This window comes from Rhamphochromis sp. 'chilingali' (assembly GCF_963969265.1).
Source record: "Rhamphochromis sp. 'chilingali' genome assembly, chromosome: 14".
Lineage (NCBI taxonomy): Eukaryota > Metazoa > Chordata > Actinopteri > Cichliformes > Cichlidae > Rhamphochromis > Rhamphochromis sp. 'chilingali'.
The window spans coordinates 26447221-26461602 of record NC_137941.1 but is presented as its reverse complement, the minus strand read 5'-3'; the positions used below and the strand labels follow the sequence as shown (position 1 = coordinate 26461602).

The 14382-nt window shown below is 40.0% G+C and overlaps 1 protein-coding gene across 1 annotated transcript in view; it reads right to left on the bottom strand.

Moving 5' to 3' along the window:
• Nucleotides 1-699: 699 nt before the first annotated feature.
• dgkg (diacylglycerol kinase, gamma) overlaps nt 700-14382 on the bottom strand; it is a 185885-nt gene continuing 172202 nt past the window's right edge. The window contains exons 23-25 of the mRNA XM_080902601.1: nt 9643-9763; nt 8012-8072; nt 700-5983 (exon numbers count right to left, since the gene is read on the bottom strand). Of these exons, the coding sequence (XP_080758727.1) occupies nt 5885-5983; nt 8012-8072; nt 9643-9763 (281 nt within the window). The 3' untranslated portion in view covers nt 700-5884. The remainder of the gene's footprint in view (nt 5984-8011; nt 8073-9642; nt 9764-14382) is intronic.

Here is a 14382-nt window from a genome sequence, read left to right as displayed (position 1 = left end):
CAGATATTTAATGATATCACTAAATTTTTTAAAAATGTAAACGTCAATATTCAGTGAGAACAAACCTGTGCTGACTACGATAACCATGATAGCAACAGCATTTTAGACCTTTTTCAGTCGTTTTGCAGGCATATCTCTAGATATTACTTGCTTCAGGAAAATCAATCAGCAGCTAACATTAGACAGTACTGTATCACATCCCTGTTTGCCAGTAAAGGTCAGCCGAGTGAAATTACGTTAGACTACAATGTTAACCATGCTCAAAATGAATTTGCTGGATTGTAAAAACGGAATTAGCTGTCGCTGGTTGTTGCTAAAGCAAATTGTCGATTTCAGAACAATATCCTGCTGAAAGAAATATTCATTCTGTATGTGACGCGGTGATTTTCTCCGACTCCTGTGAGGCCGGTGCAAAGCTGTGAGAAAAGAGCGAGTCCATTTATTTGTTAAGGCAATTGATTTCTCCAAAGAACAAGAATAGATATGAGTGGTGACACACACTGAGAAATCACTCAGGCTCTCTATGAGGGCATTCATGTTGTCTGCCCTTTGCTTTGGTGAAAAATCCCAAATGGGTATTTAAGCTTCACGTGGGAATTCGGTTTCTTTCTTTATTTCTAACATAACTAGACTGCCTGGAGAAAAATGAAGACGCACGACAAACAAATCTGTGCTATGCTTTTTTAATGCAGAGAAATAAGTCTGATTAGTCTGATCCACACTCTCCTTTTTGTTCACTCTCAGTTTGTTTCAGCAGGCATGCGGTGATGTAAGTTAACTTCAGATAAAATATTGTAAACAAATATGTACACATGGTAATATAGCTGTCTAAAACCATTCTTTCAATAAATGTAAAGTTACTGTAAACATGCACTCTTTCATCACTGAGCTCTCTCTGCACCCAGGCTCCACTCGCTCCGATTAAAGGATAACGATATGCTGTTGTGACATCTCCACAGTATTGTACTATTTACCAGTTAGGCTAAATGGCTTTATATTTGAATGAAATGATGAACCTGAACTCCACCCAGCGTCCTGAATAATGCTGATCACGTTTGGGTGGGGTTTGGCTGGACATCTTGTGTGTTTTTATGGGGCCTGGGTGCGAGAGGGAAGACTCGGCATGCTTTTAAAGGGAACCAGAGTACAAAGGCATGAATGCCTGACCCTACGGCGGAGCTCAGTTTGCACCATCAGAGCGTCTCTGCAGTCATATCTGTGGGACAGTTTTCCACAAACTCACATCTTGTTTAGTTGTAATACATACACATTTAGACTCTCTGAGAGGTGTACATTACTTGTTTGGGATTACATTTTTAGTCATTTTCTTGAGATTTAGATCAGTATTTTAAACAGAATGATCTCATTTAAGGTCCACATGTCACCTTTATATGCTGGATTTTTGTGGTCGATCCCTATTTTTCAAAAGAAAAGAAAAGAAAAGAAAAGAAAAGAAAAGCACGAAGTAATTGGAATAATTTACACATTCATAAATTTGGTATTAGTCAACACTCAAATGTCTCCAAGAGTATTTGAGCCACTGCCCTTACAATTTCAGTTGACGGTTGCCCACTTTTCTGTCTATTTGCTATGTTATCAGTAACCAGCATGGACACTGCTTTCTAGGCTAAATTTGGTCCGACAGTCAAAGACTTTGAAACAATGTATCTTTAAATTTGGGTGAAAAGTGAAAAGACTTTTGAAGACTACATAAAAATCCTTGTTGGCTGCAACTAGGTCCAGGTTAAAGACCAAAGGTTACTGTGCTTTCCAGATTGTTTATTTTAATTTGGTGTATACCTGTTTCTGTATTGTGAAGCACTTTGTGAAGCACTATATAAATAAACCTTATTTATTTCTTACTAAAAAAAAAGGAAATTCAATTCAATTTTAGTTCACTTCAGTTTTGTTTATATAGCACCATTTCCCATTAAGAGTCATCTGAGTAAGTGAAGTCCCTAGAATATCAGAGAGAGAACCACAACAATCAGCTTATCGAATAAGAGCAAGCGCCTGGTGACAAGTAGACACAGGCTCAGGGAGAGGCTGGTATCTGCCTCACCTGGTTGGGTGGAGAGAGCACAGGGAAGAGGGGAAAATGAGTATAGAGAGAGCACTAAAAGCAAACAGGATAAAACACAAACCTCAGAGGGTACACAGAAAGCTAATGACATGCCATGGTTGCATATAAACACACAGAGAAGGAAAAGATATACCTTGTGCAATACTTTTTGTAAATAGTCAACAGTGCAATAGACTCAATACTTGAAATGTGCAATTCACTTGTATTTTTATTTTTTATTCCTATTTATTCTATTTATCCCCTTTGTATATTTTATTTATATTTGTCTCTGTATTTATATATGTGTGTGTGTGTGTGTGTGTGTGTGTGTGTGTGTGTGTGTGTGTGTGTGTGTGTGTGTGTGTGTGTGTGTGTATATATATATATATAACAGTTCTGTAACTGTAACTTCGGTCATTGCTGTGCTTTTTTTGGAAGTCGAATTTCCCAGAGGAACCCACCCGAGGGATTAATAAAGTTCTATCTTATCTTATCTTATCTTATCTTAAGATGGAGAGAAGGAGATGGGAAGTCACCAAGCAGGCTAAGCGTCAAAGGTCTGCATTAAAGACCCAAAGCCATGTGTGATTTCTTTCTCCAATACAATATTCATTTGAGATTTGATTTGATTGTGAAATGATTTTAATCCCACAGGTACACAGACTCTTATTATTCATGAGTCGCAACTTTTTAAATGTAAAATGTTTTTGCCGTTTATAGATGTCTACACGAGAATTATGTTATTGTTGAATTTTGTGTTGCACGGTGAGCTTCTTTCTACCAGCTTTCACACAATCAAAAGTTATTGTTTCCATTGCTAGTCTGACAGCGTGAAAGTTGTGGGTTTGAAGATAATTCGTTTATTTTTTGACCACATTTATTAGCAAGGAGGCTTTTTATATGCTGTTTTCACCTTTCAACCAAATCTCAACATTGTTTAGACTTCTAGCAAAGACTTCTTTTCAGTGTCTTGTTAATGAGTAACTTGCTGGATGATTCTGATTTGGGAATTGCTTATTGACTGGATTCCCATAGAAGTTTTGGTTTCCCATCTAGGGGCCCTTTCTAGGCTGAAAAGAAGTATCTACTCTGTTGTATTTATTTCTGACAACCCTAAAAACTGTTGGCTGTGGCTCAATATGGTTGCTCAGCAGAATTGCTCACAGACCCTGGCTGACAAACCCAGACAGAGCAGCTATCCCTACATTGCTGTTTTGGCACACTGGCAAGTCAAGTCAAAGCTGGTGCAAAATGATTCACTCACTTTTAAGTTGTGTCGATCCTTGACCACAATGGAAACAGACTGGCTGAAAGTACCATTGGTTGGCTGTTCAGGTAAGCATTTGCACCACTTGCTTATTGCTCTGAGCTTCTGCAGCTGATATGTAGCTGCTAGCATGACTACAGACATGTTTGTAGCATAGGCTGTGTATAAAAGATGCTCATGTCAGCCATTAGTTACTAAAGTGAGCTTTTTAATCTTGTGGTTTTGAATCAGGAAGTGAAGGCAAAGGGTGGATCTGAACGAGCAGCCGAGCTGCAATCCAATTTGTTATTCACATGTTCTTTTTTACTCTAATGAGAAACAAATTACAAAATGAACATCATGGTGTATTTAAAAAGACTTTTGTCTGTCAACTGTGACCATAACGTCATCAGGAAAAGGTTATCTCTTGTCACAAATCACGGGGACTGAGGGCAGTTTTCTCATAGACTTCTTCCAGAAGTCTTTTTAAGCCAGAGGAGTCGCCCCCTGCTGGACACCATACCAAATTCAGGTTTAAGGCACTTCGGCATTGACTTCACTTGTCAGACCCAGAGGCTACATTCATCTTCTATATACTACAGTTTCTTTTGATTTATTTGCTTCTGTCAATATATCGGCCATAAGCTCACATTATTCATTTAGATTTATTGATCTATAGTATCTTATTGATATCTTATTCCAGTGTTTTTCTCTATTTTTTCTATGTAACTTTGCACTGTCCACTGCTGTAACAAAACAAATTTCCCATGCGTGGGACTAATAAAGGTTATCTTATCTTACTCTGATATGCAATCAGCTTTCATTGCACGGCTGTTGATATAAGATTATTGTAAAAGCTCTGCAAACTAAGTATTTGAACCATGAGATCGTTTTGCCATGAATGGTGCAAAATCGAAATTTTTCCCTGTTCCTTACTCACTGTGTACAAGACCACCTAGGAAGTGAAGGCGACAGGACAGTAGATTCAAATGTAACGATCTGCATCAGTGTAGAAAACTGTCTTCAGAGAACAACTGCAGCAGCTCTGCATGGTGAAGAACACTGATCTGAGCCCCTCTAAACTAAAAATTCCACATTATTAACAGTGATATATTAAAAACACATTTGTGTGTATAGTATACATGACCTACACCTACTTTCCAGAAATATACATATAGTTTGTCTGCACATAAATTATAATATACTTTGCCGTATTTGTTGGAACAGTAATATGGTTACATTCTTTAAACAATGAACTCCATCGTCTCAGGCACACGGCCTTCTGTTTTGACAAATGATGAATCGCACCACATGGCACCTTGCAGTAGTGCCCTACTGGCACTGGGATATGCACTCTGACAGCTCACTTGACATTGTGAATTGATGTTTGACATGTTATTAAGGGTAAGGTTTCAGTGAAGGAGAGATAGACACTCCCTGAAATAGAAGGATAAATTTAGTCCTCTTGTCAATGCTCTGGTAAATAAAAACCCCAGGGGCCCTGCTCTTATGCCCTTGAGGGGATTTATCCCAGTCCTCTAGAAGCATGCACAGTGGCTGCTGTTGATTTGATCTTTATCGTAGTGATGGTGTGCAGCCACAGATGACAAATGAGCTCTCTGAGAAAGCAAAGATGAACTAGAGTGTCTCTAAGCTCTACTTTTAGTCTAGTCTCTAGTTGGTTTATATGGAGACAGCCTGAAGTCTACTTCCAGATCGTCTGCACATCTGCGAATACTGTGGGGTTTTTGTTTGTAGGCCAGTCATGCTAAGAGGCTGAGCTCCCTGCATGTTTCCACCATTCCAGACCACTGTTACGCCTCAATGCGAACAATCCACAAACAAAATAAGTCAATAATGAATGAGGCTTTCCACTCCTCTCCTTTCCTTGGCTGTACTGTGTTGCTAGTCTGTGGGGACATCCTGGAGCGCGAGCTCTTACAAGCAACCGCTGTTTCATTATTCATAACAAAGAGGTGGATCTTACTCTATTTACTCACTGACCTTGTAAACAGCCACAGCTACTGCCATACCATTCTCACTTTAACCCTGTTTTTCACTGTAGTAGTTTTTCTCATCATACCAGCTGGTTCCTTTACACCCTCCATCCCCACACAATTACTTCCTTTATTTCTTTTCTGAGCTGTGCAGAAATCCCAGCAGCCAAAGTTGTGTTTAGGAGGCAGTGCAGTACTGGTATATGGCTGAGTTTGTTGAGCAGGGGGTGGTTTAGACTGAGAGTCTTAGAAATTGTAAAAGTGGCTGAGACTAAACCCATATTTAAAAGTTTGAGACAAGACTTGGAGGATGATTGTTACACAGGAGTAGGTCGGTACTATATACTGAGAGTCCTCTTGTTTTGTTAGCCATCAGTACAGGTTACTTTGGGAATCAATTGTCTGTAGGCATCCCAACATGAGGAAATTTCCACTTGTCCGTATTTTATTCCTGTGTTCAAACTGTGTGCAGTGTACCAGTTGGCCCATTTTGCTGCCTGTACAGTGGGCGTGTGTGTATATATGTACTGTATATGTGTGTGTGTGTCTGTTTTTTTCATTTGTGTAAATGCCTATGTTCTAATCACGGCTCCGGTTGCGTTTCTTGAAGAAGAAGAAAGGCGTCTTTTGAGGTGGGCCCAGTAAAATGGGCACCTGGTTCTTGTGCGTGATCCTGACCTGCAAAAATCACAGAGAAAGAAATTATAATCTATACGGAGGTGAATGTCTTTGATTTGTTTACCAGGATTTATCTGGTTTGACAGACAAATTACTGTGACCTTGCAAATAACTCATATAACACAACAAAGCTCTGTATTTTTCCCTTCTCTGAAGGTCTGCTAAGAAATAAAATGAAAATGTTTGAAATGCTGAGAGAATGAATTGACAGTAATTTACTTCCTCTTGCTGGGATGTTTGATGGCACGACAGTGGTGGAGATTGGGTGTAAGCAGAGGAGGAAGTGGACAGAACTGTTACACGGCAAGTTTACTTTATCAGTTTTAGGGATAAATGCCTGCTCACTGAGATACCAGAGAATCTTTAAAAGACCCTAAACTACATCCAGAGAAACACAGTGAAAGTCAAATCTGGTGTAGTGTTTAGTGTGAACATGATAAAGTCAGTTCAACCAACACATTCTCACCTGGAATTTTGGAATTGCAGTCAGAAGTTCAGAAAGACAGAATTATACACTCAGATAGTTTAATTAGTGGTTCTGCAGTATGTTTTAACTTGATTCTGTTTGGCCACAGCATAAGAAAGATTTGGATTTGACCAATCAATGGGACGATGGGAAACTCCAAGGAACTCAGTGAAGATGGAAGAACTATTGTAGAATTCCACAAGTTAGAAAGCTCTCTTGGAGCCATTTATTACCAACTCCAGATTTGATTAACATCAGATCAAATTGTGTTTAAGTACAAGTTATTTAGAATTGTCACCACTTTGATTGAACCGTCACCCTCAGATGATCTAGAGGAACAAGCCAGGAAACACCGAGGCTCAAAAATGCCATGACCTGAAAGCTGCTGGAACACTTGCATCACCGTCCACAGTGAAGCCAGTTTTACGTCAGACGAGACAAAGATTTAGCCATTTGGCCACATTGATGAGGTAAATTTGAATAAGTAATGGTGAAGGTGGTTTGGAACGGTTTTGCTGCCAGTGGTACTAGTACATTGCACAAAGTAATGAAGAAGGAGGACTACCTCCAAATTCTTCAAATCCACCTCAGTTCAGCAGCTTGGCAGCTGAAACTTGGACACAACTGGGTGTTTCGACAGAACAATGATTTCAAACACACATTTAAACTGGTTTTATCACCTCACTAGAACGTGGGCTGGTTCACCAACCACACTTGCTCTAACTTCATTCCCACCACAGCAGTTAGGTTATTGTCATGCTTTGTGTCTTTGCGGGTCACCTGACTGGCACGAGGCCCGACCAGAACAGTCACAGATCCACAAAATAACTGCGCTATGCCTGCTGCGCCTGCCAGGTACAAACTCTGTCATTGGGGGCTGGGCTGTGTTTCTCCCTCCAGAAAGCACCAAGGCTCAGGCCTGCCATGAACTGGAAACTGCTGGGACACTAGCATCACTGTCCACAGTGAACCGTGTTTTACATCAGATAAGACAAAGATTTAGCCATATGTGTATTTGGAGAACTAAAGATGAGGCTTTCAAACCTTGGAACACTGTACCAGTTGTCAACCATGGACCCACATATTGAAGGTGGTATGTACTCTATTGCTGTTGTTGTTTGATTTAGTTTGACACATGCACAAGTCTACACAACAGCAAAATAGACCAAAAATAATATTGTCTTCGCTAGATTGTTGTGAAAATTTTGTGAATGGCTGATTTGTTCCTTACCCGTCTCATTGAAGCCTGTGAGGAAATTCTCAGGTGGGCTCATTTACAAATATAGAATATTACTGTACTATTAGCAAATTAGTAATGAAGTGTATAAGAGCAGTCATTTAAACCAGACAGTTGTCTGAACAAATCTGAGCAATGACTTTTCTAAAAAATGAAATTTGACGAAGAATAAAGCAACAGTCTTCCATCAAGGCATCATTCATGCCTATAGTACTTTACGTCATATGGAACGTGGGCCTGAGCAAGTGCAGTTTAAATCTTAATTCTAGTGATTGATTTAAACTGTAGTGCTGGCACACTGTGGTGTAGTGGTGTTCAGTCTCACCGTGCAGGGAGGCTGCATCCAGGGCTCACCATCAATCTGCATTGGTAGCCGTCGGGACGTCCTGTGAAGAGACATCAGAGGGATGAAGAACAAGAAAGAGTGGGCAGAGGGCAGAGACAGTGAGAGTGGAAGACGAGAGGGCAGGGTGGGGTTGGGGGTTATGAGGGTCACACACACCTCTGAGGCCTGTTAACACTGTCCTAGGACAGGGTGAGACACTGCACCCTCTGTTCCCATGAGACCCTTTCCCAGACAAACTCCCACTCTTTAAACTCACACAACTACTGTACACACACACACACACACACACACACACACACACACACACACACACACACACACACACACACACACACACACACACACACACACACAGAGTTGGTTTAGGACTTTCAGGCATGCCTCTGTGACTGGAGAAACACAGTGTGGGAGAATGACTGGGATGAATGCCCCTTTAATTCTGGTCTAGGAAAATATTAGTGGTGGTTTATTGAACAAGTGAGAGAACAACTTGTAATGTCACTTCTTTGCTGCAGTAACTGGCACACTAGGCATGTTAAATGGGCCAAGCGACGAGATCATTCTTTGGATAAAATAAAGTGTAAAACCAAAAAGCAATCCACAATACAATTTCAGTAAATGGACTCACATTTATGGCACTTTTACCCTCTCACTGAACACTCACAGCACTGAGTGCTGTGTAGACTACTAAGTGTATTTGAATTTGCACCGAATCATATCCAGTTAATTCTTTACTGCACTGACTTCTAACAGTTATTGAACAGTAAGTTAGGTGCATTTACATCTTTTTTTTGGAATAATTTTTTTAAATGACATATTTTGATATGTAATGATAGGTTAAGGCCTTCACTGATGATGACTTTGACATCAGAGGGTTAATAAGAATGACAAACTGTGTTTTTTGTGCAGCAACAGTGCGTCAAAGATTGTTTGCACAAACAAATAATGTTTTTGTTTGCGGGAAAAATCAGCTCGATCATTAATTATAGGCCACACATGACATGAGTCTGCACAGACTCACATGGATATGGGCAGATGGCATTTACATAATTCAGAACCACAATTAACATTCATCAGTCTGAGATAATATCTTCCCCACCATGAGACATCAGCTGAACAGCCTCAAGGTTCTCTATAAATACACAAAGAAGAATAAGGGTTCACTAGTGTAGCATCTTCATTTTTCTGCGTAATTGGAAAACCTGCAAGGAAACCCAAATCTAGCTATGAGAACTCCAAACTACAGCCCATTTGTCAGCCTGCGAGTCAGCCCAGAGCTCCAACAACACTCTTAGCACGACATGCATTTGGAATATATTATTTATTAGCTGCAGGCATGTTATTGTTTGGACACTGCAGGGATTTTAAAATGCACAAAAACACTCGCAAGGAATACATTTTTTATCCTGCATGTATAGGAGATGGATGCAATTGGTGCACCAAGTACAGCTTCCAGTTGGTTGATCAGAAGGAAGATAAAGACAGGCAGGGGTAGTGACACGAGACAAAGGCAGGATGGAGAACGGAGTACAGAAGGTGACAGAAGGGAAGAGGATCGTTCAAAGTGGGCAAGAAGATGTGAGGAACAGCAGGGAGATGGGGGTGCTGACCTGATGGTGACATTGGTGCACTGAGCCAGCCTGCGTCCTGCGCTCTTCAGCCCAGTGTAGATCTGCCCCATCTCTATAGCCCCCTCCAAGCCAACCACCTCCAGCAGTTGGTCACTAAAGTCTGAATGGTCACAGAGAGAGTATTAGAGACATGGAAACTGTGGCATGATTTTGGAATTTACAAAGAAAATACACATTTTTTGCCGCTTTGGAATACAAATGTGTTCCATTTGAGGCCAAGGTCAAATTTCTCAAGTGACTCAAGGTAACTGCTTGGGGTGCCACAGTAGTGAGAAAAAGCAATTGTTCTTCACTGCAAAGACCTGGATTTAATCTCTGGAAATGATGCTTCCAACTTGGCCCCATCAAACACAAATGGTAGTGTCAGATATATTTGTATCTTTTAAAGACTTTTAGCAGGATTTTTTGATTAAATGTGAAATTTTATTTTTTAATCCAATTTTCAATATATTTACTTCTTCAGGACTTTAAGAACGACTTTTTCCACCTACTGTGACTGAATGAAGACCTTCGCTTCCAGCCAATCTTAATGCTACAACTAGGACTCCAGGCAGCATGTATGATATTATAGTTGAAGGTGTCAAATGACTAAACTTTGCTTTACTGTGTTTTTTGACATAACAGTGAGTATCACCTCACAACTGCTTGTTTTCAAGGGAACTAAGGAAGAGAAGACATAGCTATGATTAGCATAATATAAACACATTAACACAGTGAAGCTGGAGGATGAACGCTAACTTTTTTCCACTTGATAACAGTTAATGTGAGGGTTCCCGGTGGTCAGGGACAAATGCAATCGCATAGCAGGACGCTGTAAACAGACCAAACTTCAGTCAGAAGAACAACTGAAATAATCCATCCACAATACGTCATTAATTTACTGCTGCATGGGCTGGGCTGTAGTTACATCGTAAGGTTTTAAAAACTGAGCTTTACAATGAACAGTGGTAATAAAACCAAGAGAGGCCGACGGTGATCACTGCAAGATACAAAGCATTAAAACACGTTAAAAACAAAACAGCCTTAATAAACACAAAATAGTTTGGACCTGGAAGCAGGGTTCATCACGTCATCACTTAAAGACCGGATAGCAACTTTCATACACAGCTATGCTACCACCTAGCATGCTTCCAGCTCACCCTGGCCAGATATAACTGAAGTTATTTGTTCTAATAAAACAGACAGCGCTAGTAAAGTTACATGTACAGTTTCTATGGCAGCAGGGATTTTGCCATTTAATTTATCATGAAATGACTTCAAACTAGAAAAAAAAACAAAAAAACGGTCCCCACAACTTTGGGTTGGAAGAATAAGAAACAAAAATTCTTGCCTTACTCAAACCTTAAAGAAGAAGCACTTGGAGCCCAAACCTCAGCTCACTCTCTGGGCAGTATTGACTTTTATGGCAGAGGTATTGTATTTCCTATAGAGTCATCTTGTTTTCTTTGATCTTTTTAAGCACAATTTAAGACATTTGTAGTGCAGTAAGAACCAAAGGGCAGGCTTTTGTTATTTGCCCTGTTGAAATCGATTTGAATATACTGGACATCATTTTGAGAAGAGTTATTTTTTAATTAGATGGAGAAATAAAGACAAAGGCAGATGTGAAATGGAACAGTGTTACTAGAGATCAAATGCAAACTATAATGTGATATTTAGAATCCTCATACATCGTTCCCTGTCTGGTATTAAGACACACAGTTTTAAATACCTTTGTGTGGCTTTATTATCACTTTGACCAGATTGATCTACAGACCTTAAAGGGGAGTTCAGAGGTCAAATGATATTTTAAATCCTTAGATGGCACTTTTTATATGTTGACAATGTACAAAGCACAGTTGAAAGGATCATAGTTTCTAGGTTATAAGCAAATATATCATTACGTTGACCTTGAAGACCTTTGTTGATGTAAGCCAAATTTTAATGGGTTGTTAACATGAGCCCACTCTACACCCCTACAAAGTTTTATCAGAATTCATTCAAATCTTTTCAAGCTATATTTGGTAACATTGGCATGTCTTTTCAAGACAGTAGTCATAGCAGCACTAAGGCTGTTTATGCAGGCTATTTAAACTTCAAAAAACTTCAAAAACGGGCAAGCAGCTGATTAAATTAGAACATTAATGCTGCTGCTGCACAGTTGGTGTGGTTGGTATGTTTTTTTGGGCTGGTGGGAACAAAAAAGCCCCCAGAAAAATAGCCAAGAGTAGTTAGCAGCGTGTGGATCCACTGAAAGGGAAGTTTCCACAGTATCTTTCCTGTAATGCTGCACAGGATACTGCCCGTTTGTTATTATTCATAACAGTAAATTATTCATAACATCCAGTGAAGTTGCAGCCTAGCTAGTGCGATAACCCTTGTAATCATTTATGTCTATAAGCTTTTTATGATACCAGAAAAAAATAAATACACATTAAAGGCATTAGAGGCACCGGGAACTGGTGTCCATCACTGGACTTAGATTGCTCCTGATGACGTGGGAGACTCTCAGTGGTAAAATACATCCTGTAAGAGTTGAGTCACATGATGGAAATGCTCTGCACCAGCACTTCTTTGTAGTCTTTTTCTTGTGTATTTATTGTTTTGATATCTAAAGTAAATGGACTGATTCTTATATAGCACTTTTCGTAGTACTCAAAGTGCTCTTTACAACATGCCACATTCACCCAAGCACGTTCTCTATAAATAGTGCTTTCGAAGTACATTCACACTCCAATGGATGCATTGGAGAGCAACTTGGGGTTAGCACCTTGCCCAAGGATACTTGATATGAAGACTGGAGGAGCCAGGGATCGAACCACCAACCTTAAGATCAGTAGATGACCTGCTCTACCTTCTGAGCTACAGTCATGTCAGTTTTAGAAAACAAATGTGTTGTTCCTACCTACTGTGGATTAAAATGAACCTGTATGGCTAATACAGACATGCATTGTGAGTGTAAGTGTTAATGTATATAAAATAAACATAAACATGAGAATCCAGGGATTGACTCAGATTTGGTCTCAAGGGTAGCTCGAGGAACCTCAGTCATCATCTCTGATCAGTTCATCGTTGTTCACAGTTTGACAAAATCGTCACTACAGTAGGGTCAGAGCTGGCACACGCAATTAACAGTCCACACACTCTTATCCTTGCTTACAGTACTCTGTTTATAGTAACCATTGTCCTTAATGTAAATATGTAAGAAAAAAATGGTGTATGTGTCTGTTCTGTGTCCTGTTTGTTTGTATATGTGTCTTTCTGGCTGCTGTTACAACCAAATTTCCCCTTGTGGGACAATTAAAGGATTATTCTATTCCTTTCACTGTGTCTCTCCCAAACATTAGACACGTGACAGCAAAAACAAGCAGACCTGGTTAAATAATGCACTACACAAAGTGCGCCCTGTCACTTCTGAGACTGTGAACGCTTTAGCAGGCCGTGGCTCTTCATCAAACCTTCTGCCGGGCTTTTCCCTTTTCTGTTCTCACTGTGCTCGACAGGTGCGAGGCCTTACAGTCAATATTTACAGACATGATCTTAAAGGTCATTGATGGTCATTGATGATGTCATTTGACATTTCACTTTCACTTCACATAGCTTTTAAAGGATCCACCGGGATTGGGGGAATTATGCATCCGAGTGGCCCGGCAGCAATTTTGCATGTTTTACAAATTGTTGTGAAATGAATGATTTGTGTTCACAGTCAGTGTGATAATTTGTGAGGCGCTACAGCAGAATTTGTGCTGGTGGCAATTTTGTCTGCACTAATAAACTGAGGCGGCTTACAGATCACAGAGGAACAAGAACCAAGCTGAAGAACTTTGACTTTTATTTATTTTGTGTTTATACTTAATAACAATAATAATAATAATGATAATGGAAAGTGGATAGTGTGGTTTGGGCACAAAAAATAGACTCTGCATTGAGTCATATCCCACCTTCTGTAACCTCCGTGGCTAATCATGCAGGCTAGTGTGGTGCGCTCAGAGTTGATTAACTTTATTCAGGCAGGCAGGCAGGTGCCAGCTGAACACCTGAGCACGCTGCAGTCATTGCTCATGCATACAAAAGGCACTGGGTTTCTCCTGAGTGCCTTTATGCTGTTGCACTGACTCAACAGCTTAATGTCAGTCGAAGCCTCCGCTAAATATCTGCAAAGGTTGAATATTCCAAATGTTAATGGTGGGGAAAAGGTACAAAAAATCAAAGTACAAAGAGAGTAGATAAATAATGTTTGATGTGAAGGCTCCAGCAAAGTTTGCTTCTGTGCACGAGTGAAGAACAAATGTCTGCCAACAGCACCCACAGAGCGCGTCGAACCGTTCTCCGAGCATCTCACTCCTGCAGCCAGCCTACAAAGCTGAAACTGTTAGGGCTCCGTCTGTCTGATACGGTCTGAACAATGTTTAATAATTTCCTAATTTCGTCAGACCCTGCTGGTTTTATTTCAAAATACAAACAGGAAGTGCTCGTGTTTCTTCTTTGCTCTGAAGAGGAAATGGGCTTGGCAAAAGGCCACAGGACCCAAAACAAGTCTCATAAAATTTCATGTGTGGAAGATTTTACGAAAGAAGGTGGTGCAGTATGTAACCTGTCTACTGATGACTTCATTTGAATTGTCATGTTGACTGAAGGATTTTGGAGTCACTAGTTCATCATCTAAAACTTAGGTTTCTAGCAGTATTGAAAATAAATCATTTTGTAGAAATAACATAAAAATTGTCTAATGAAATTTTC